At 62.7% G+C, this 23,427-nt stretch overlaps 1 protein-coding gene across 1 annotated transcript; it reads left to right on the forward strand.

Moving 5' to 3' along the window:
* The first annotated feature begins 420 nt into the window (after window positions 1–420).
* NXPH4 (neurexophilin 4) lies at window positions 421–21,580 on the forward strand. Its single transcript, XM_038378853.2, has 2 exons — window positions 421–631; window positions 18,776–21,580. The coding sequence occupies exons 1-2, from the start codon at window positions 578–580 to the stop codon at window positions 19,517–19,519; spliced, it is 798 nt and encodes a 265-aa protein (XP_038234781.1). The 5' UTR covers window positions 421–577; the 3' UTR covers window positions 19,520–21,580.
* Window positions 21,581–23,427: the final 1,847 nt, after the last annotated feature.

Below are 23,427 nucleotides of genomic sequence, written 5' to 3' on the forward strand. Positions count from 1 at the left end.
TCACTTTCACCTGTCCCCTCCCCATCCCGGAGTGGGGGCTAGGTAGTTTTCGGGGGGTCACTTTCACCTGTCCCCTCCCCATCCTGGAGGGGGGGCTAGGTAGTTTTGGGGGTCACTTTCATCTGGCCCCTCCCCCATCCCAGAGGGCGGTAGGTAGTTTTGGGGGGTTATTTTCACCCGGCCCCTCCCACATCCCAGAGGAGGGGCTAGGTATTTTGGGGGGGTCACTTTCACCCGGCCCCTCCCCCATCCCGGAGGGGGGGCTAGGTATTTTGGGGGGTCACTTTCACCCGGCCCCTCCCAACCGCATCTCCCAGCGCAGGGAGCCCGGCCGGGGGGGGGGCCGGCTGGGATTGGCGGGCTGGGGAATTAAGGGGCTGGCCCCACGTTCCCGCCCCCCCCCTCCCCCCTCCCCGGCGGGGAAGCTGCGCTGCCCAAGCAAGTGCGGAGCCAACTTTCTGCTGCCTCCGCCAGCGCCGCTGCCGACTCGGGCCCCCCCCGCTCTGACCGGCCCCCCCGGGCCCCGAGCTCGCCCTGCCCCGCTCCCGATGCTGGCGGAGGGTTTCTCCCCTCCACGATGATGCTTCTGCGCTGGCTGCCCGCGATCTTCAGCCACTGGCTGCTGCTGAAGGTACGGACGGGCCGGGGGGTTGCTGGCGGGGGCAGAGGGGCTGGGGGAGGGGACACACGTTGCTGCGGGAGGGCAGAAATGCCCCGAGCAAAAAAAAAGTGAAGTGGGGGGGAGGTTGCTCCCGCAGGGGGGTTTTTCAAAGGGGGGTGCTCCTGGGGGGCAGGGAATAATCGCTGTGCCCCCCCAACTTTGCGATCTCTTAGCCCTGACCCCCCACAGGCAGGGGGGACGTGGGGCTGCTGGGCTGGGGCGATGCAGAGGGTGGATGTGGGCTGGATGGCGAGTGGGCACGGGGGGGGTTGCAGAAAGGGGGGGTGGAGAAAGGTACCTGCAAGTGGGGAGCTGAATGCTTTGGGTGGGGGGCTGCGTCCCTCAGTCCCTGGGCGGCTGATTCGCTCTGGCAATGAGACCCAGTGGCTTTGCAAGTGTTCCCATAAACCCCCAAATGGGTTATTTTCGGGGGGGGGGGAATTGTAAAGCAGCCAAAAGAACCGTCTGGCAGCTGCCAACAGGGACGGACTTGAGAGACTCGCCTGGGCGTGCAAATCTGTTAAATATAGCCAGGGTGCCACCTCTGGCTGGCTCCTCCCGCCCCCGCTGCTGGGGGATGCATGTGCCAGGTCATGGCAGCCTCGCGGGGCTGGGCAAAGCCCACAGAGATGCCCACGTGCACCCAGCTGGGCAGGGTGGGTGGCGCTGGCTGCCCGAGGCTGAGCCGGGCTCCAGCTGTCCCGCTCTGGCCCCCGAGGCTGGAAATTAGCACCAGGGAGCTTACTGCAATGGCCATGGTCACTCTAAGCCGCGCACGATGCGTGTGCACGATGCACGATGCGTGTGCACGGCGCATGGCACAGCCTGCAGTACACAGGGGTCGAAGCTGGGCTCTGTGGGAGAACGCAGCCGAAAGCCCCATTCACCCAGCTGTTCCCCATCTGTCCTCTCCCCATGGCCAGGTTATTCCCCGCAAGTCCTGTTCCAGCATTTAGCTCTTTTCTGAGCAATGCCCCCACGCCTTCCTGTGGGGCGGTATCCGGCTGCTGGGAGAGGGTGTATTGATTAGCTCTTTGCTGCGGTTATCTAGGCTGACCCACTGTATGGCGCAGGCTGGAGGCCGGCCCCGAATTCCTTCTTGTTTAAACCCGAGCAGCTCTCGTTGACATCCAGCATTGACTGAAACATTTGCCGGTGCTGGAGGATTCGTCACTGCCCGTGGGAAGTTGTCCCAGTGGCTAATTTACCCTCTGGGTATGTCTGTGCTGCAATAAACCCCAACCTGCCTGCGGCCCCGAGTGGCAGAGGGAGCAGGGGGCTGTCAATGGACATGGGGCTCGGGGGGTCACGGCATGGGGCTGTGACTAGCAGTGTGGATGCTCTGGCTCGGGCTGGAGCCCGGGCTCTGAAACCTGGGGCAGGAAATTGTTTTTTGCAGTGTAGACGTACCCGGGGTGTTAAAATTCTGCGTTCATTAGTCTGGCTTCCACTTCCAGCTGCTGGCTCTCGTTAGGCTGATGAGCCCCCGGTTAGCGGTTCCTGCTCCCCCTGCGGACTTTGCTTTCCAACATGGCTCCAGTTCTCCAGGTGTTCGGTTTGTTCCTCGCTTGGGGGGCTGAGCCAGAGCCTGGGCTGGTGGGAATCAGGGCCGGGACACGTTGTGTCGGCGGAGGGGCTGGTGCGTGTTTAGAGTGTTTCGGTGCCTGCGTATGGACAGGGCCGAGCACTGCCTGTAACACGCCCTGGATCCATTTCCACCCTTCTCAGGCTGGGGCTACGATTCCTCTCTCATCCGGCATGGGCAAAATCCCCCCCCCGCCCCGACCTAGGTAAAATATCTCTCCCCTCCTGATGTCGTCTTTCCTTTGAGAACCCTGGGTCCAATTCTGCTGCCGGTATCAATCCAGAGTGACTGTTGAATTAAATCTGGATTGACACCAATGTATGGAAAATCTGGCCTATTCAAGGAAACCGTCAGGGCATATTCACATCTGGTGTCGGGGTTACACCAGGACGGAGGCTGGCCCGTCGGCCATGCTACCTATGAATTCCCATCCCCAGTCGAGCCTGGTGTAAGTTCTCACGAGCAGAAAAGCACTTGAAGCAAAGTGTTATCAAACAATTGCCAAGGACTCCCGGCCCCGGCGCGCCTACGCCCCTGGGCGTCGCGCGTCTCAGTCCCTTCTTCCCCATAAACTGTAATAAATAATACAAAAAATAAACTTGCCGCTCTCAAAGCCCACAAATTTGGAATGGCTCAACTTCATCCCCCCCCCTTCAGACTGCCCCACAATAGCTTTCAATAGGGCTTATAAATTTTTGATTTCCTTCTGCGCCCGCTGCTGCGTGCTCCTTGGCCGGCGTGTTCGGAATCGTTCTTTCACAGGTAGCAGGCGAGGCAATGGGTGGTGCTTACAAGCCGGGAGTTAAGAGGTTTTGCTCTGTGGGTTATTTCCCCCCCACCGGGGTTTTATTTTTGCTGTGTTATAACGTGGGGGGGCTGGCGGTGGGGAATATGTCGGGCTCATTAAACCGCGGAGCGGGGAGAATCTGATTTCATGGCGATCCAGTTTTACTTTTCACGTCTCCGTCATTTCTGCTCGCCCAAGGTTGGCGTGACCAGCAGGCTGGCTCCCCTGCCTTTGGATTTTGGGGGGTAGGGGCTCGCCACCCACCCGCCTTGTCCAGCGAACTCGGAGACTGAGTCGCTCCCAGACAAAGGGGTTTGTTTGGATCCGATAAGGAGTGGGGCTGGCTTTTTATTCATTTTCCTCCCCGGTGTGGAAAGGCAGAAGCCAGTGGATTCCGGTGTGATCGGCAGGACGGGAGGGTTGGCGTGCGGGGCATGATCGTGCAGAAGGGAAGCAAATGCAACCGAGGATGCTAGCTGTGTGTGTGTGTGTGTGTGTGTGTGTGTGTGTGAGATGCTCTCAGTCCCGTGCCCCCCAGATCTGCCACCCTGGGGGAAATTAACCCCCAGCCCCCTCTTACCTGGGCCTTTGTTGTGACCCTTAACAAGCTGGGGAAAGCCGGGGCTGCGTGTGCAGGGTTCGTAGTGCCTGGCAATGCATCTAGCCAGGATCCTGCGAACCCATAGGGTGCCACCTCCGATGGGTCGGGGGCTGTTAAACGCTTTGTGCCCTGGGGGCTCTGCTGGGGGGAAGGGAAGGATTTCATTGCAAACAAAGGTTTCAGAGTAGCAGCCGTGTTAGTCTGTATTCGCAAAATACAAAATGCAAAATTCGCAAAAACCGGTACTCCTTTTCTTATTGCAAACAAAACAGCCGGCTTGAAATGTGCAGGGTGGGGCCGCTGGCCTTGCTGTGGATTTCACCTCCCACCCTCAGAGAATGGTTGGACCCCCCCCCCAGTCTCTCAGCTGGACCCCAGGCTGTGCAGAGCTCTGCAGTCCAGGGCGACTGGGTCATGACTGGGGGAGTTCTGGGGTTCATTCTGGCGTGCATAGCTGGGTTTCATTCTCCCTCTGTGCCATTGGGCGAGTTCCCTGGCTGTGAAACGGGGCTGAAGTCGGCCAGTTTGCGAGGGGCAAATGGGGGGTGGCAGCGTCGGACTCCTGGCCCCTTCCCGGTGCGTTGGCAGGGGAGAGATTTCCCCCGCTCTGCTTTAGGATTAAGTTTCATTTGCAGAAGCTCCTCCAGCCGCCGCGATGTTTAGTCCTCTGCCCCCGGCTTTGCGAGAAACTTTGAATCCCTGGCGAGTGGCGAGGTCGACGGGCTGGTGGCTTGGGGGCCTGCGGTGGGGAGTGGCGGGGGGTTGCATGGTACCAAAGCACCGGGTCTGATTGTCCATCCTCGAACCCGGTGCCAAGGAGCGCAGATTGCAGACAAACAGCTGTTGTTTTCCTCCCAGCGCCTGGAAGTGCCTTGGCGTATGACGGCGGGGGGACTTGCACGAAGCAGGGGGGGGCAACTTATAGCAATGGCTACTATTATTGGCCCACTGGCCTTTGGGGGACGGGGCTCTCCAAAGGCTCACGCTCCCGGAGGCTCCCGAATCTGGAGCTGCCGCGTTAGCGATGCGTTGGGGGCCGGTGGGTTGTGGGGAGGGGGAGAGCTGTATCTGGGGAACCCCTGGATCAAACAAGCCCCAGCATGTGCCCCAGCCCTTGCTGCAATCTGAGCCGACTTTCCCACAGTGGAGGCAGAATTTGGCTTTAGGGAGACCCCTCCCCAGCAGGCACTTTGAGGCAGGGGGAGTCTCTTATGCACCTGTGGGGGGCTAGGGGGATCCCGATTCTTATGGGGAGTTGCTGGTCCCAGGAATGAGTCTCATGCCCAGAGAAGGGGCAATGCAAAGGAGAGGTTCTCGGGGAGTAGTGGATGGGAGATAGTTGCTTGGCTTCAGGCCTGCAGACCCCCCCCCCACCCGCCGCTTCCCCCAACTTGCCCGGACGCCTGGGTCCCAGGAATGATTTCTGCCAGGAATGTTTTGTTTTGTTTTAGGCAGCGGGTGTCGGGTTGGGAAAGCGTTTGGATGTGAGAATCTGGGTCTGACCCGAAATAAATCAGTTAATGGGGGTGAGGGGGAGCTTGTCAGGTTGAGGCTTGACCCCATCAGGCTGGAGCGTGATGTCCCCAGATCACACTTCCTGCTGGCCGCTTGACATCCCGCACCCTCCTCGCAGGTCCCAGGAGGATTTGAGGCCTGCAGAGATGGAGCGTATGGGGCAGGTTGTCTAGGTCAGAGCAAAGGGAGCTGGGGGCCAGGACTCTTGGGTTCTATCTCTGGCTCTAGAAAAGGGGGGGCTAGTGGGGAGAGCAGAGGGTGGTTTGGGAAACGGGTGGCCTGTGTCCTAATCACGGCTGGTGACTGGCAGTGTAGCTTCCAGTGCAGCCCTTCCCCCCTCTGTTCCTCAGTTTCTCCCTCTACAAAATGGGGGTTGTCATGGAGTTGCAGGCTCAGGAACTGGATGAAGCTGGCCAGGACTCTGGAGCGGGGTCTCCCCCCGGGCAAGGAGCCGGCTCGGTCACCCCGTGAGCTCCCCCCTGGGGGAGCCTGACACCCCCCCAAGGGCCCTGCCCCCCACCTGCAGCCGGCAGTGACTCAGACCGGTTGTTAGTTGCCGGGGACCCAGCGTAGGATGGAGCTGGTCAGCACCTACCAGGGACTCTCAGCAAAGTGCATCGGGGGGGGGGAGCCAGAGCCCAGGGCCCTCCCTCCATATCCCAACCCAGGAGACTGACCCCTTCCAGCTGCCCAGCTCCCCCCTGACACCCTTTCCCCCCTGGGCTTCGTCTTTCCCGGCACCTCCAGCTGATCCTTACAGAGGAGGGGGCCCGTAAGTTGCCGTTCTCTGCAGCCCGTCGGCCATCCCAGCTGCCCTCTAGGGGTCGCTGCGATCACACACTCTTGTCCCCCACCTAGATACTTGAGTAACACAGAGGGGAAACTGAGGCACACACAGAGTATTCCGAGACAACATTAACATTCCCGCTTCGTCATGGGAGTGATGCCTTCTCCTGGGGTGGTAACACAAGGCAGCGGGTGTTTGCCGGGCACAGTGAGCACTGAGGACCGGTGACTCTGCCCACCAGAGCCTTGAGCCCCCAGCCCTGCTGCAACTCCCCTTTCCAGGCCCCCGCGCTACAATGCGGCTGGCAGCTCCGCCTGCGGGTTGCCCAGCTGGGGCCCGGGAGCCGCGGGAAACACCCAGTTCATTTCCCTTTCTGCTCCTTTTGCCTGATTGCCCCTGAAGGCGGCCGAGGACCCCAGGGATCCGGCTGCCAGGCGGCCTCTCCTCTGAGCAGATGCTGCAGCCCCTTGGGAAACCCTCCCCCCACCCCAATCTCGGCTGGAGCTGACTTAACCCCCTCCTGGCTTGTGCTGTGTGACTGACTAGCAGGGCAGCTGGGAGGGGAGTGGGGGCTGGTGGGTTAGAGCAGGAGGGGCTGGGAGCCCGGACTCCTGGGTTCCGCTCCTGACTCTGGGAGGGGAGTGGGGCGAGTGGTTAGAGCAGGAGGGGCTGGGAGCCCAGACTCCTGGGTTCTGTTCCTGGCTCTGCCACCAAGTTACTTGACTGCCCCTCTGCGTGACGATCAGCGATCCCAGGGCCTAGTTTATAGGAGCAAGACAGTAACGTTAACCCTGAGACCCTGATTTCCAGCCCCTGCCTTGGCTGCTGCGCCCTCTGCCCTCCCAGAGCTGGGGAGAGAACCCAGGAGTCCTGACTCCCAGCCCCCCCTGCTCTAACTACTAGAGCCTGCTCCTTCCCCCTCGTTATGGAAATCCTCCTCCACCGCATGTCTCCCGTTTGAATTGTGCTTGTGGCTTTATTCCCGGGGGCAAGCCTGGCAGGGGGAGGTCGGCTCATGTCGGGTGCCTCTGGGATTTCTGATTGTTCACTGCCCTGAGCCGCCTCTGAGCACTTTATTGGGGAGGCGGGGGGGTGGGGGATTGCATTGCAAGCTCCCCCCACCATGATCATGCCCCCTGTACTCCCTGCTCAGACCAGCAGAGGGAGCCCTCGCACACCATTCCCCACCCACCTGCTCTGGACACAGCAGCTCCATCTCTTCGTACAGCTCCATGCACCCGGCAGATGCGGATTGGTGAGGTCTAGTGGGAGTGAAAACGTGGAGCTGGGAATCAGGACTCCGGGGTCCATGGCACAGGGTCCTTCCCTCTCCCCACCGTTCGTTCCCCTTTGTGGGTGCGTGTGCCCAGCGTGCGATTGACAGCCCCAGGGACTGAACCCGCTGCCCTGGGGACCCTGTGAAATGAGAGTGGTCTCCCTGTATCGCCAGCTGGTTTCACAGCGGTGGCTGCTTTGTGAAGGGGCTGGCAGAGCCGGGTGTGGGGGGAGAGGGGGCTGCGGGTCAGGATTGAGGGGCATCAAGGGGGGAGTCAGGGCTGGCACAACAGGGGGCTGCGGGTCAGGATTGAGGGGCGTCAGCGGGGGAGTCGGGGCTGGCACAACAGGGGGCTGCGGGTCAGGATTGAGGGGCGTCAGCGGGGGAGTCGGGGCTGGCACGGCAGGGGGCTGCGGGTCAGGATTGAGGGGCATCAGCAGGGGAGTCGGGGCTGGCACGGCAGGGGGCTGCGGGTCAGGATTGAGGGGCATCAGCGGGGGAGTCGGGGCTGGCACAACAGGGGGCTGCGGGTCAGGATTGAGGGGCATCAGCGGGGGAGTCGGGGCTGGCACAACAGGGGGCTGCGGGTCAGGATTGAGGGGCATCAGCGGGGGAGTCGGGGCTGGCACGGCAGGGGGCTGCGGGTCAGGATTGAGGGGCGTCAGCGGGGGAGTCGGGGCTGGCACGGCAGGGGGCTGTGGGTCAGGATTGAAAGGTGTCAGCGGGGGAGTCGGGGCTGGCACAACAGGGGGCAGCGGGTCACGACGCAGCCCCTGTTCCAGCATGCGGGGAAACGACCTGGCAAAGGTGAAACGTCCCCTCCAGCCGGCTGGACAGACGGGACAGACAGAATCAAATCCCCTCCCCCGCCCCCCGCTGGCCGGGCGGAAAAGCTGCTCTGGGAGCGAGAGCCCTGGCGGGGGGCACCGATCCCTGGCTGGCGTGGTGCCCGGGTGCCCGTCCCAGTCAGCTGAGCTGCCACCGGCTGTGGCCACAGTGGACAAACACTGTTTAATTTCTTCGTGCAAGAGAAGATCTGCTGGTGCGAGTTTCCTGTGCCCCCAGCACAGCCGGGCTCGTAACAGCATCTCCGGATGGCAGGGCCGAGCCAGGCTGCGGCTCCTGCCAGCGGTGCCCCTGGCTTTGGGACACCCGTGTGATCTGCAGCCAGCACCTGGGGGACCCCAGACCTGTACATCCCAGGTTGGGAGGCTCCAGGCCAAGCTTCCAGTGGAGGGGGGCACGGTGCCACTCTCAGGGATGCCCAGTGTTGCGCCAGGGGATGCAGCCACACGGGCAGGTGGCTCCGGGGCCAAGGAGCTAAGGGCCCCCACGACTGGGATTCGGGCCCCCATTGGGCTGGGTGCTGCGCGGAGCCCCTGGAGAGATGGCTCCTGCCCTGCATTGCTCAGGCCCTGCACAGATGGGGCAGCTGAGGGATCTTTGCCCCCATTTTACAGATGGGGAAGCCTGAGGCCTGGGGAGCTGGGCCCAGGGCCAAGGAGTTGGGGGCAGAGCTGGGAGCTGATCCCGGAACCTTTGGCCACAGCCCCCTCCCCCGCCCCCCGGGCCCTTCCCGGCACATTTGCCCTGCCCAGGAGCCCCCCCACCATCACCACCTGCCGGGTGCTCTGGAATTTTGTGGGGCTGGGGGGGCTACGGAAATGGAAGGAGACCCCCCCCCACACCCATTATGTCCCATTCCCTGTCACTGCGACAGTGGTTGCTGATCCGTTAGTTACATCCCTGCACCCCCACATCCCCCTGCACCCCCACCCCTGGGGCCATGGGGGGCCTGCCAAGGTAACCCCCTGTACCCCCATATCCCCACCTCTCCCTCTGCACCCGCATGCCCACCAAAACACAAAAGGACCTATGATAACACCCCACCTCTCCCTCTGAGCCCCCCACCCCTGCCCCTCCCTGTGTGGAGGGTTCCCTGATAACAGATTGGGCCGGGAGCTGCGCTGGGCAGGTAATCCTCGCCCAGCGACACTTGCACATGAAACAAATTATCCCCCAGACGCCAGAGCCTTGATTGTCTCTGCCAGCGACGATTCCTCACTGAGGGCTTTTAATCCCAGCTTCTGTCCTACTTCCTCCCCTGGGGACAGTGTGGGGGGCCGGCAGGGGGGCAGACGTGTCCTCCCACCAGCTGCGAATCAACCATCACAGCCTGGAGGGGCTTGAAAAGGGGCTTTTTGATTGTTGGGGGGTTTTTAACGCAGGATAGGGGGCTGCGGGTCGGGAGTGAGGGGCACCGGCAGAGCTGGGGGGGAGCCCAGGGCTGGGCTGGCAGGGGCTGCAGGTCGGGAGTGAGGGGCACCGGCAGAGTGTATGGGGAGCCTGAGACTATAATAGACAAGGAGGGGGCAGTTTGCAAAGGGGAGAACTGGATTTGCACCGGAATGGGGGGGTTGGTTCTACACTGGCCCCCCTCCAAGCAGAGACTGGGGGGGGTCAAGTTCCCTTGCAATTCCCCCCTTCATTTTTCATTCTGCCATCTGACCTTAAGCGCGATGCTGAATCCCTTTTAATACCAATCAGGCCATGCCGAGAGCGTAGGGACGGGAACTTTGAAATGCAATTTATGGTCCTGCCTGATAAGATCTTATAAAATTTCCCGGCCACACTCGAAATTACATTTCCATAGCGCAGTCGAACTGATCTCCGTGAGTATATGATACTTGCCACTTTTATGGCTACATTTATTGCAATAATAAAGTGAAATGGAGGGCCTTGGAAGGGGGTGGGGGGGCCGGGTGGGGGGACACCTGGGTCGTTCCATCATTTTCTGGCTGTGGGGAAAACTTTGCTTCAAAGGGCAAGCTGGACCGGCGCCTTTGTGTGCTCCCGGGTGTGGGAGGAGGGGAGCAGGGCAGCACCCCACCCGCACCAGGTGAAACCCCTCACTCCCTTTCTGAGTCGTGCCCAGGGAAATTGTATTCTTCCTAGTCTAGAGAGGAGGGAAACTGAGGCATGGCTGGGATGGGGTAGGGGAAGTGACTCGCCCAAGGTCACAGAGGAAGGAACAGAACCCAGGGCTCCTGACTCTCTGGCCCTGGCGCTCTAAGCACTAGACCCCACTCCCCTCCCAGCACGGGAAAGAGAACCCAGGCGTCCTGGTTCCCCCTTTCCCCACCCCGCGAGGCCGTGTCTGGCTTTTCTCCGGGCAGCACCGGGAGGGATCTACTCAGCCCAGATCAAAGCCCTTGACAAGCCACTCGCGGCCAGGCCGGGAGGAGACGGGTCGTGCTCCGGCCCCCCTCGCATGCGGGTTAATCACAAGCCTTAAAACCCTGCCAAGCCGCTGCGCTCCGCGGCCGGAGCCGGCGCCGGGGTAAAGGGGCAGATTGGAGCTCGACTGACACCTGGGGCTAGGGGATTCTCTGCTCGTGCCCCTCACTCCCGACCCACAGCCCCCTGCCTGGCCCTGCCCCCGCCAGCCCTGTCGGTGCCCCTTACTCCCGACCCGCAGCCCCCTGCTTGGCTCAGCCCCGGGCTCCCCCCTGCTCTGCTGGTGCCCCTCACCCCCGACTCACAGCCCTGAACTCCCCCTGGGGGGGCTGCTGGCTGTTTTCCTGGTGCTGGCTCTGGGCTAAGCTCTCCATTTCTCAGACCCTACCCAGGGCTGACGAGCGCACAGCCCGGGCGTGGCTGGAGCTCAGCACTTCTGCTCCAGACGCACCAGCCCTGAGCTAAAGGAGAATCTCCATCAGCCATTAGCAGTGTAGGGACCGTGACACGTGCCCCCGAGCAGTTGATTCCAGCCAGCAGAGGGCAGTGCTGTGATGTCATAGGGGAGCCCCCACCCTCCTCCTGCCCTTTGAACCTCTGACATCACATCTGTTCCCCATGGGGCTGGCTGTGATGTCATGGGGGGGGCTGTGAGCTCAGAGCGGGCAGGGGTGGAGCCATGGACCTTGGGCAAAGAGCTCGGCCTGGGGCACCAAGCGGCCAGTTGTGTAGCCCCCCGGGAAATGTTCGCTGCCTCTTGAGGCCGGGGCCACCCCTGGGCCGGGGCCGCCCCTGGGCCGGGGTCTGGAGCCTTTTCCTCCAGGTTCCCACTTGCAGTCCAGACCTGGGGGGCGGGGACCAGATCCAGGCATCTGTGTAAGTAGTTGTCAGTTCTCAGCCTAGGGGATGGGGCACTGGGCTGGGAGTCAGGACTCCTGGGTCCTTTTACTGGCTCCGCCTTGGACCTTTGCCAAGCCCCCCCGTGCCTCAGTTTCCCCTCCCATTCTTTGTTCAGTCTGCGAGCTCCATGGGGCAGGGACTGTTGCTTTCCCTATAGTGCCTGGCGCCATGGACCCTGATCTCCACTGGGGGCCACCATAATACACCCAGTATAACGGTCCCTGCCCTACAAACAGCCACCGTGGGGGAGAGACTGAGCTGCTCCCCCCGCCACGGGCTCTCCGCTGGGGCATGCGCGGGGCCAGCCCCCCCGGCCTGCAAGGAGATGCCCCCGTTTGCCGCGTTTCCCAGCCTGGCCTGCGCAATTTGCTGAATTCCCTTTAAATAACCCAGCCGAGGGGCCAGTTTAACAGGGGATCTGGACTGTTCACCTCCCCTCTGTCTCCCATGCCGCTGGAGGGGACGTTTTTAATGTGTTGCCTTGAGAGCGAGATTCAATTTCACCTTGGCCTCGTCGGGCTCTTTCCCCGCCCCCCCCCATCGTCACATCCCTGCTTGGCTCGGTGCGGCCCTTCGTTCTCTCCCTCATTCGGGGGTTCACGGGACACCTGGGCCCGGATCTTTACCTCTGGCCTCCCCCCACTTCAGCTTCTCTGGCTTCTCATTTGCGCCTCTTTCCCAGGGCTGCGGGGGGGGGTGATTTCTCTCTCCCCGAGCCCCGAAGCGCATCCCCCTGCGGATGAGCGAGAGCAAAGGGAAGGCAGGAGACGCATGTCAGGGAGAAAGAACCAAAAGGGGAAGACCAAACCCCGGGCCATGAAATATTTATTAGCCGGGTCGCGTCGGGCGCGTTCATAAAACAGCCACCTTGGAATATTTGCTCTGGCTGCATGGTTAACGGGGTCCGGCGAGGCAGGGAAGGGAGATGGGCAATTGGTGGCGGGTGGGGTGCCGGAGTTTCCGCGGCCGGGGGTGGCGGGGAGGCAGGTGGCCCGCTTGGGCATCCACGTGCCGGCGGCTGGGGGCCTGCGTAAGAGACTCCAGCGGCTGCCCCAGCGTTTGCAGGCGCGGATGGTGCAGCTCTGCTACTGCTGCCGGCGGAGGGAGTCGCTCCTCAAGCCAGGTGGTGAAGGGCGGCTGTGCTGGGACAGCTCCCCACTGCGCAGGTGGCACCGCGGGGCAAATCTGGCACCCTGACCCCACCCACGGCATCTTTGTAAATGGGGCAGGGGCCTGGACTAACAGGCTGACCCTGGTGCCCCCTAGAGGGGAAAGGCCCCGTGCCCCATTCCCCAGCCCCCCAAGCCAGCCAGCCCCCCACCCTGGGGGCACATGGGAGCTGGTGTCCCTAGAGGGGAAAGACCTCGTGCCCCATTCCCTAGCCCCCCAAGCCAACCAGCCCCCTGCCCTGGGGACAGATGGGAGCCAGTGCCTCTAGAGGGGAAAGACCTCATACCCCATTCCCTAGCCCCCCAAGCCAGCCAGCCCCCCACCCTGGGGGCACATCGGAGCCAGTGCCCCTAGAGGGGAAAGGCCCCGTGTCTGTTCCCTGACTCCCTTCTGTGCCCTGACCGTGATGCAGACATTAACGGGGGGGGGCATTGTTACGCCCCAGTGAAGGGGGCTGGACTCTGTCCTGCGGTGGGGTCAAGTGTGTATCTCTGCCCCCCGTCTCTGCCCCTGTCTGCCCGGCACCCCCCAGCCTCCCATTCCTGCTCTGCAGCCCCGCTCTCCCCCGCCCCCCCACCTGGCACCATCTTCACCCCCCACCCCCGCTCTCGACCTTCAGCCGTCTGGCCAGCTCCACCGGGCTCCATTTGTTCCAAGCTCCTTCAACCGTCCCTGGCAGCAGGGGGGCTGGGGGCGCTGGTCCCTGGCGGGGGGGGGGGGGTCGCACTGGTCCCTGGCAGCAGGGGGAGGGGCTGCCAGTTCATTAACAGGGGGCTCCTTCATTTCCCTTCCTCAGCCTCCCATCCGCCCCCTGGTGCTGTCACCCCCAGCAGGGGGCTGTGGGCTCGGGGCCAAGGCACGCTCCCCCCCCGGCTGTCACTTCTCTGGCAATGAGGAGGGCTAATTAACTATCCCCGCTCCCCCCGGTTCCCTTCCCCGGGCCGAGGCCCCGTTTCTGCAGCGCTGCCAGACCTGGGCCATTCCCCCATGGCACCAAGGGGCCCCTGGCGGGATGGGGAAGGGGGGAGCTGTTCCAATCCCTGTATCCCCCCCAGCTCTGCCGGTGCCCCTCACTCCCGACCCGCAGCCCCCTGCTAGCCCAGCCCTGGGCTCCCCACTGACCTTTGCCGGTGCTCCTCACTCCTGACCCGCAGCCCGGACTCCTCTAGACCCTTCCGCTGCAGTCACCTTTCCAGGGCCTGTCACTCACCAGCCCCCCCCATGTCCCCCCCCATCTCAGCCCTGCACTTGTCAGGGCCTGACAGATGCACCTGGCTCAGCTCCTTAGAACCGGCTCCATGCTCCCCCCGGCCAAGATTAATGGGACCTGTCACCGGCCCCTTGTTTGCCGCTCACCTCTGGAAACCCCTGGCCTGGCTGGGTCTCCGCTGGGGGGGCCCACTGGGGAGTGTCGCTCACAAGTGCCAATTAATCTCTGTGTGCTAATGAAGGCAGGGCCAGCTGACATGGGGGCCCCGGCAGGCTGGGCGGTGCCAGGTGCTGCACAGACCCCCCCCAGCCTCAGGCAGGTGCAGAATCCCCCCCCATGGCCCAGGGATGCCCCCCACCCCAATAGACAAGTCAAACTAGACCTATGGCCCTGAATTCCCCTGGGGGGAGGAGCAGGAGCTGCCGGGTGTTTAAGCTCCAGGCTGTTGCCCCCCAAGTATTTGCAGAGTGGGGTCCTCCCACCCCCACACTGCCCCCTCCCCCGATTGATGGCGCTGGTGGGCTGCCACCCCTGCCCTGCTTTGGGATTCCTGGTGCCTGTGGGGGGAGGCTGAGCAGGGAGATGGCAAAGCTGCAGGGAGAGAGGCTAGTGCTGGGAACTGGGTGGGGGGGAGACCTCAGGAAAGGGGGTGACGTGCCAGCACCCCAGAGATCAGCACAAACTCAACACCTTCCTGAAATGACTGTCCCTCACTCTCAACCCACAGACCCCTGTTATCCCAGCCTCTATCTCCCCCCCACCACACGCAGCTCTGCCGGTGCCCCTCATTCCTGACCCACAGCCCCCTGTTATCCCAGCCTCTATCTCCCCCCTCCCCAGATCTGCCAGTGCCCCTCACTCCCGACCTACAGTCCCCTGTTATCCCAGCCTCTATCTCCGCCCCCAAGATCTGCCAGTGCCCCTCACTCCTGACCCGCAGCCCTTGGCTAGTCCAGCCCTGAGAGGGGGGGCCAAACTGGCTTTAACTGCCCCTTTATCTGGGGTGGGGACAGTGGGAAGGTCTTTTCCCTGCTCCCTGCTGCCTACCGCACATGGATCATTTGCCCCCAGCTGCCCCTTTATCCCCCTCCCGACTGCTGGTGAATCCGCGGCAGAGGGTCCTGGGGGGCCACGGATACCCAGCCCCGCGGAAGGTGCAGCTGGGGGTGGGGGGGATCACGGGCAGCGTCTCAGTTGGGCTCATTTCCTGGTAATTTCCTGCACCACACAGGAGGCTGGACAGGATTCGACGGGGGTGGGCAGGGGGGGCAATGAATATGTATGAGAGGCAGGATTAATAACCGCAGGCAGGCGCTGGGCTGGGCGGCAGATGGGAGATAACGGGGCCGGGGGGGGGCAGGTGATTGACATGACTGCCGTGGTTGCCTTCCCCCCTCTCGATTTCCCCCCCCAAGTCTCGCTCTCTCCAGGGGGCCCCCCCTCGTCCCCCCACCTCCTGCCCGTGCTGGGGCTCCGGCTCCTGGCAGCTCAGACACCTGGCTTTGAAGCTGCATTGGAGTATGGATAAGGCTGATTGTGTTCAGAGAGAGAGAGATTGGGGGGAGGCAGGCAGCTGGGGAGGGGAAAGGGCCGGCCCAGGTGTGGTGGAGGGGGACCTCGATCAGACGCAGCTCTCCGAGCGGGGCAGGGCCCCGTGTCCCACTCCCCATTCCCGGCTTGGTGCCAGGGAGGAGCCAGGCGTTGGGCCGAGCCATGAATTGAGGGGCTAGTGCCATCTGTCCCATCATGGGGGGGAGGGCCGTCGGAGACCCCGGGGAACGGCAGCACCTCTGGGCTGGGCCCCGGCGTGTGGCCAGGGGTGGGGGCTGCTCGGATCCCTTACCCGGGGCAGGCTGGGTGAGGACCCATCGCACCACATCAGACCTCCGGGCCCTGCCAGGTGGGAGCGGCTTGCCCTGTGCCTCCGAGGGGCCGCCTGCCAGGAAGGCCACTGGCTCTTCCAGGCCCCGCCACGCTGCCAGGCCTGGGCAGTGTCTCCGCCGGCTAACCCCGCAGCCAGGGACTCGGGTTCCACAGCAGCCTGGAACTGCAGCAGCCACCGTGGAGGCAGAAAGGAACAGGAGCCATTCCAGAGTGTCCCCGCCCAGTCCCCCGGCTTGGCTGGAAGGGGGCTGGGGGCGCTGCCCCAAGTGCTTAGGCAGAGGCGGCCACGGCACCCGTCTCCGGCCCAGTCTGTGCTGCTCCAGCTTTACCCCCCACCTCCTCTCCCAGCATTCAAAGGGGGCTGTGGGGAGCGGTGCATAGGTTAGAGCAGCCCTGAGGCTGCTCTAACTGTGGCCCAGGACTGGGCAGGTCTAGATCACAGACAGTGAAAAGGTGGGTTGAAACACCTGCCCCCCCCACCCTCCCCAGCCAGGTACAGGAACAGGGTAACCAAGGACCAGACCAATTAGCCCCACACCAGCACCCCCAGCTCCTGGGTTTCAAACCCCCAGGGGCCTGGGAGCTGGACTGAGACCTGACAAACTCATTCCACCTGTGTCGCTAGCTTTGCCCCCGGCCAGCTTCCATTCAACCTGGGAGTATGTTAGTTTCCCAGGACAACCCGGTCCCGAACCCACACAACGCCCCCCGATCTTTCCACACCGGCTCCTCAGCCACCCGCCTCCGAACTGCTCCCCCCAACATTGTTTGCCTGGGAAACCAGGTCGTCTGGAGCTGAGCATAAAAACCTGCCACCGCGGCAGCGCCGGGAAGTGACAGTGATTGACGAGGCTGGGCCGCACCATGATCAAAAGCCACCGGAGCGCAGCTGAGACACGCCGGGTGGAGACCAGCCGCAGAGGGAGGGTCAGGGGGGCGGGTGATAAATGGAGAGACAGCTCTGAGAAACTGCAGCCAGCGTGGGCTGGGATTTCGGGGGGATAAGTAGGTAGAGCTGAGGGATGGGGGCTGGGTAAAGAGGTGACAGATGAGCCATGTGCAGCTTAGCCCTGCCGGAGACAGGGCCTGATCTCACGGGCAAATGAAGACCGAAAGCTCTCTGGGGCAGGGATGCGTGTCCGGCACCTGACATCATCCCTTCCTGGCACCTTCTAGGGGACATAGTGCAATGCACCTACTGACAGCCCCCTTCACTTCCTGTCCCAAACCACCAGGCTGTTTGCTCTTAGCCAGCGGCTGTGTCCCACCCCAGAGGGGGCTGCATTTTGGCAGTGAACTGGCGTGGGGTTTGCTGGGTACAGCTCGTATGTAACCCCTTTCAGCAGCCGTTTGGTAGGGCTGAAGGAGCTTAGAAACAGCCAATTAACCACAGGTGAATAGAACCCAGGAGTCCTGACTCCCAGCCTCCCCCTCCCACCCATTAGCCCCTTCTCGGAAGCCAGGTGTGCAGCCAGGACCCCTGGGTTCCATTCCCAGCCCTGGAAGGGAGGAGCAGAGTCGAGGGGTGGCAGCAGGGCAGAAGACGGAGGTGGGGTGAGTCAGGACTCCTGGGTTCTATTCCTGCTTCTACCAATACCTCGCCTTGGGGGAAATTCCCCACTGGCTGTGTGCCTCAGTTTCCCTGTGACGACGCAGGGGAATGGTATGCCCCAGCCTGCTGAGAGTGTGTGTGTGTGTGGGGGGGGTAATGAATATTTGCATGGTGCCTGGAGTCCCTGGGACAAGAGCTGCCACCCAGCGAAGGGAAAGGGGGCTCATTGCTGGGGCCTCTCCAGTGGCAGCTTGTTCCAAGGGCCCCCGGGCCAGGTTTTCATTCCAGTCCTCACTTTAAGGGGCGGGGGGAGGCTGCGCCAGCTCAGTGGAAGCTGGGGGCAGTGTGTTCCAGCGGCCCTGCCCGGCGTCTCCCTGCGCACCCGCTGCGCTCGGCTGTGTCATTTCAGCTGCAGATCAGAGGCTCTGTATAATATAATTAGGCTTCCCAGGCAGGTGGCACTGGACTCCCCCCCTGCCCTGCCCCACCCCGCCCTCCCACCTGCATTTTAATGGGGCTGGAACCTGCCAGCGTGGGTGCCAAGGAACTGCCAGGCACCCGTTTCATGTAGTTAGAAACTGCCTGAAAACTTCCCTGCACAGAGGGTGCCCCGGTCGCCTGGGTCACCCGGGCACAGTGCCCCCAGTCTGCTTCCCTCCAGGGGATGGGAGGGGGACCTGGGGACATGGCACTGCTTTGGGGGCAGGAAACCTCGGGGAAAGGCAAAGGCCGGAAAGAAGCGGGGCTCACAGCAGAATCGCCCTGAGCCAGAGCTGGGTTAGTGCCCGTGGCCTTGCCCCAGGGATGGGCTTGGCCTGGAAATCCCCAGGCCCCCCTTGGCCCAGGCTGGTAAATTGCCTCGTGTGTTTGCAGCCCCGGTTAATGAGGATCCCTGCCTGGTCCCTGTACCTGTGAATTACACCCGCAGCAGCCTGTCTCCAGCACGTCCCCACCTGCCGCTCAGCCGTGTGTGTGTACTGCGGGGGTAGTGAAAACAGACTGCCGTGGGAGGAAAGGGGGGGATGCTCAAAGGTGAATGCATGTGTGTTTGTGTGTGAGAGCGTGCACACATGTGGGTGTGTGCGTGCAAGAGCGTGCATGCGTGTGTGAGTGTGTGCAGGCGCGTGCAGGTGCTCATGTGAGCCTCATGGGCTCTGGAGCGCCAGCGTTTCGATGCTACCGTAGAACCAGCCACAGCAGCCCCTCGGTACACCTGGAGCTCCCTCCCCAGGGCTCGGACGCGGCGGTAGGGGCAGGAGAGCGTTTGGGCCGGTTCTGGCGCTACCGGGCCTGGCGCTCTTGAGGGACCTGGTCCCGGTCCCGAGGGACCCTCCTAGGCCTTGACACTGAGCCTGGCTGACTCGGGGAATTTGGCAGGGTTTGGGGGTAGGGCAGGGCAGGGCTGTGTTGGAGAGTGAGGCTCAGGGGGTGGGGGCACAATGGTTGGGGGGCAGGGCCATGCTGGGGAGTGGGGCACAGAGGATTGGGGGCAGGGCTGGGGGCACAGGGACTTGGGGGTCGGGACTGTGGGCCCAGGGACTGGGGGACAGGGCTGTGCTGGGGGGTTGGGCTGTGCTGACTCACTGCCCCCTGCTCTCTGCCCCCTACAGGTGGTCTGTGTGGAGGGCCACATGACCAAAACCCTGGGCTACCTGGAGCTGGGCACCTCGGGGCTCCTCAAGACCCTCCCGTCCGGTGCCTTGAAGCCTCCGCCCCTGCCCCCGGCCCGGCTGTTCTCCGGGGAGCCCTCAAAGGCCAAGGCCGGTGCCCTGACCCCTTGGGCCTGGCCTAGGAACCAGACGGGCACCGAGCCCCCTGGCCAGCGGGGCCAGCGCAAGCCCTCACTCAAGACAGGCCGGGCCCGGAAGATCTTCGGCTGGGGCGACTTCTACTTCAACATCAAGACGCTCAAGTTCAGCCTGCTGGTGACGGGCAAGATCGTGGACCACGTCAACGGCACCTTCAGCGTCTACTTCCGGCACAACTCCTCCAGCCTGGGCAACGTCTCCGTCAGCATCGTGCCCCCGGGCAAGGTGGTGGAGTTTGACGTGCTGGGGCCCCCGCCGGCCACCGAGCCCCAGCAGGCCACCCTGCCCGAGGCCAAGGAGCCCAGGGCCTTCAACTGCCACGTGGAGTACGAGAAGACCAACCGGGCCCGGAAGAACAAGCCCTGTCTCTACGACCCGGCCAAGGTGTGCTTCACCGAGCACACGCAGAGCCATGCTGCCTGGCTGTGCGCCAAGCCCTTCAAGGTCATCTGCATCTTCGTCTCCTTCTGCAGCTTTGACTACAAGCTGGTGCAGAAGGTCTGCCCCGATTACAACTTCCAGCACGACCGCCCCTACTTCGGCTGAACCCCCTCCCGGCCCCCCAACATAAAAACCCAGCTCGCGCAGCGTCCGGGGGGGGGGAAGGACCCTGCCTCGCCCTGGTGGGGCTGGAGGATGGGCTTCTCCCAGCCGCATGGAGGACGGGGTGCCATGGAACGGGTGCGGGGGACTCTGTGTGGCCGCCCCCACCACAGGCTGTGGCATGCCCCTGTGGGGATCTGTGGACCGGACTCTTTGCTCCACCAGCTACGGGCCTGCGGAACCGCTCGGGACCTGGCCAGGCTGGGCTAAGGCAGCTGGATTCCCTTGGACCGCGGTGGAAGGACTGGCAGGGGGACATGTGAGCAGCGCAGCCAGAGCCGGTGGCCCCATCCCTGGGGAATGGGGGGACGAGGACCAGTGGCTGCACAGGGCAACCGAGTGACACATATCCAGAGGTGCAAATTGGCACGGGGGTGTGTGCACCTGCATTGTGTAAATGTATCTGGGATATTGGGGGTGCTGGCTAGCATGTGATTGGTGGGGGTGTGCATGTGTAAATGTATCAGTGGGGGTGTCAGGTGTTGGCTGGAGTGTGATTTGTGGGTGTGTGTGTGTAAATGTATCCGTGATATCGGGGGGGTGCATGTGTAAATGTATCTGTGATATCGGGGGTGTGTGTGTAAATGTATCGGTGATATGGGGGGGTTGGCTGACATGTGATTGGCGGGGGTATGTGTGTGAAAATGTATCAGTGATATTGGGGGGGGTGTATGGATTGATGGCTTGGGGCCCAGCGCAGACAGGTACCTTTGCCAGCCATCGCCCATGGCGAGCCAACCCGCCCTTCTGACTCCTCCCGGGGGGGGTCTGGGGGGCTGGGGCTGTGGTGAGAGCTGCTGGCCCTCCTGGCTCTGACCCCAGCGGGCTGAGCCAGGAGCCGGCCCCGGGGATGACAGGACGATGCCTGCCCAGCGCTGCACCCCCGGATCCAGCCCGGCTGTAAGCGGGTGCCAGTTTCCCTTCGCTCCCCTAGAGTCGTGCCCACCCCTACCCCCTGCACAGGGGAGGGAGCACGTTATTCGGGAGGGGACCAGGGCCTGCCCCCATTTCTCTCTCCCCCATGTGCTCCCTACCCAGCCCTGCCCGACTGCACCCCCACGCCCTTCAGGCCACAGGGCCGCCCCGGTGCTGTGGGACGGAAGCTGTGGGGGGGGACCCTTCTGCCTGCTCCCCTTTTCCAGCCCCAGGCTCTCCCCCTTGCTCAGGGACTCCCCTAGACCCCTGCAGGGCTGGGAAGGAGCCGATCACGGGCATGGCGGAGGGGGAAGGCAGATCATGGCCGGATTCCCACGCACGGCTAAGGTGGCAAAGGGCGATGGAGAGTCCAGCAGAAAGAGTGTGAAGTAAGACCATGGGGGGGGGTTGGGTGTGTCTCACATCTGTGCGCTGGTGTGTGTTTGCATCCTTTGTGGCTGTGTGGCTGTGCACGTGTGAGTGCTTGGATGTGTATCTGCGGGGTGGTCACACGTGTGTCTCTCTGTAGCGGGCTTGGTTTTGCAGTCCTGGCACGGAGGGAGGGGGCCCAGCCCTGGCTCTCTGAGATGTGCCCCTGGATCTCAGCAAGAGCCTTCCCCTGCTTCCCCCTCATCTGGCAGTGCCATCCTGCCCAGCCCCCAGCGACTGGTGTGGTGCCCGCCACGGGGGCAGGCAGGTCCCCCCCAGACAGAGCCCCCCCAGCTGTCGATCGCTCGTCACCGCACGGTCAGGAGCTATAAAATGTGAATTTGAGTGAAGAAGTAAGTGCCATGGAGTTGGGGGGCCAGGACGAGCTGGGGTCACCTCCCCTGGGCTGAGCTGTACACTGGGTCGGGGCAGGGCCCTGTAGCCCCAGTCACCCCCCCCCCCGTGCTCTGGGCAGCACCCCTCCGGCTCAGTCACCCCCCCATGCTCCGGGCAGCACCCCTCCGGCTCAGTCACACCCCCCCATGCTCCGGGCAGCACCCCTCCGGCTCAGTGACCGTGCCCCCTCTGGGCTGAGATTTCTTCATATTTTTGTAACAAAATAAACTTGAGGGAAAAATGTGATTAAAAAAAATGAATGAAACAAAAACTCCGGGTGTGGAGAGTGATCGCTGCCCAGCCCCCACCCCAGTGCATGAGTGTGATTGACAGCTCCTGCCCTCCCCTCCTGGAGTGTGATTGGCAGCCCCAGCCCCTCCCAGTGAGTATGACTGGCAACTCCCCAATCAAATGTGATTGGCAGCCCCCCAGTACCTCCCATTGGGCAGCTCTCAGTCACACTGGAAGCAGGAGAGGGCTGGGCCGGTGCTTGGGAAAGCGGGGGGATGGCTCTGGAGACATTGGGGGTGCTGTGGGAAGAATTGGGGCCCCAAGGGCAGGGAGGGGTATTTCCTTCCTGACTCCAATGCCTGTGAGCCCCTGAAGCCTGAGGATGGATCAGCTGGAATGACTGGTAAGGGCAGCGCCTCGGCCCAGCGGCAAAGAGGCGTCTGTCCGTGCCAGCGCGGGGAGCTGCCCCCCCCGGGGCACTGGGTTTGATGAATTGCTGCCCAGCCTACAAAGCTCGGAGAGGATGTCGGGAGCAGGCTGTGACAAGTGAGCCAGCTGCACCCTGACAGCGTGTGGCACCTGATGGATGGGCACACTGGGTCCTGGGATCTCCCCGCCCCCGAAATCCCAATGATTGATTCTCCTTAGCTCAGCCATCCTCTGCTCTGTAGCCTGGTTCCCCAGGGCAGAATGGCCGGGGGGGGGGAGCAGGGAGTGTCTTCTGTCTTCTCCTTAGCATTAAATGCCTGCAACTGGTGCCTGGAAAGACCCAGCATGGGGTGGGGGGCTCTCGGTCCCTGCAGTCCTGTCGACTCCAATTGGGCTGCGGAAGGCGATGTTGGGTAGATGGGTCTGAGTTAGGACTTCAGGGGAGGGGAAGCGATCAAGAGGGGAGGTGCCCTCCCCCCATAGAAGCCCAGATGAAGCCATATGGGGTTTCTGGGTGAATTTCGGGGATTGGGTGTAGTTATTTATCTGGTTTTCCCAATAGATACAAAGGGGAAACTGAGGCACAGAGCCAGGCTGGGCCTTGTCTAATGCTACCTAGCCAGAGAGTGCTAGGGTTGGGGCTAGAACCCTGGTGTCCTGGCTCCCAGCTCCTGCCCCAATCCACTGGACCGCCATTTCCCTTCCAGAGCTGGGGCTAGAATCCAGGAGTCCTGGATCCCAGACCCCGCTCCCACCACTAGACCAAGCTGCCTCTTGGCGCGGGTTGGTGCATGTGCCAGGTCTGGTCTGTCCGCACTGCCTGCTCATGGAGCTGAGGGGGGAGGATGGACGGGGCCCTGCCAGCCCGTGGATGCTGCACCCTGGGGTGGGTGAAGAGGAATGGGCCACACACCCGTTGTCTATGTTATGACCCTACCTGTCCCTGTGCTGGATCCTCCTAGTGCCTAGATCAACCAGTGGGAGTTAGGCGCCTAAATGCCTCTGGGCATCTGGGTTTAGGAGCCTACTGCAGCAGCTGGCCGGGATTTGGGTGCCAGGCAGGATCTGACCCCATCCTCATTTGCCCATCCTCGTTGGCACCAAGAACAGCAGCACGCTGGCTAGAGAGACCTTTGCGTAGGGGGTAGATTCTAAGGGGACCCCCCAACAATTACACCATATCTTTGGCAGAGCCTGGATCCCCGCTTCCCAAGCACCCCCCACCCTCCCCAGGATAAATTGGCAGCCTCCTCCCGGCTCAGTGACCGTCCCCCCCCCGGGCGCTGTCCCCAGCAGTGCAGGAGGCACTGATGTGCCATGCGAAATCGAACTCCTGCTTCCCCCCATTAATTCCCCAGGCCCAGATGTCTGAGGTCATTGCTGCTTTAATTAGATTTAATTTCATTAGTGCTTCCCACAAAGCCAGATGGCAGGGGCTGGGGGAGGGAAGA

This window comes from Dermochelys coriacea, chromosome 20 (genome assembly GCF_009764565.3).
Source record: "Dermochelys coriacea isolate rDerCor1 chromosome 20, rDerCor1.pri.v4, whole genome shotgun sequence".
NCBI lineage: Eukaryota > Metazoa > Chordata > Testudines > Dermochelyidae > Dermochelys > Dermochelys coriacea.

Excerpts from the sequence above, each read along its gene's own strand:
- NXPH4 (XM_038378853.2), top strand. The coding sequence starts at position 578 with ATGATGCTTCTGCGCTGGCTGCCCGCGATCTTCAGCCACTGGCTGCTG. Across the intron at positions 632-18,775 it reads GCCACTGGCTGCTGCTGAAG|GTGGTCTGTGTGGAGGGCCA; the intron begins GTACGGACGGGC and ends TGCCCCCTACAG.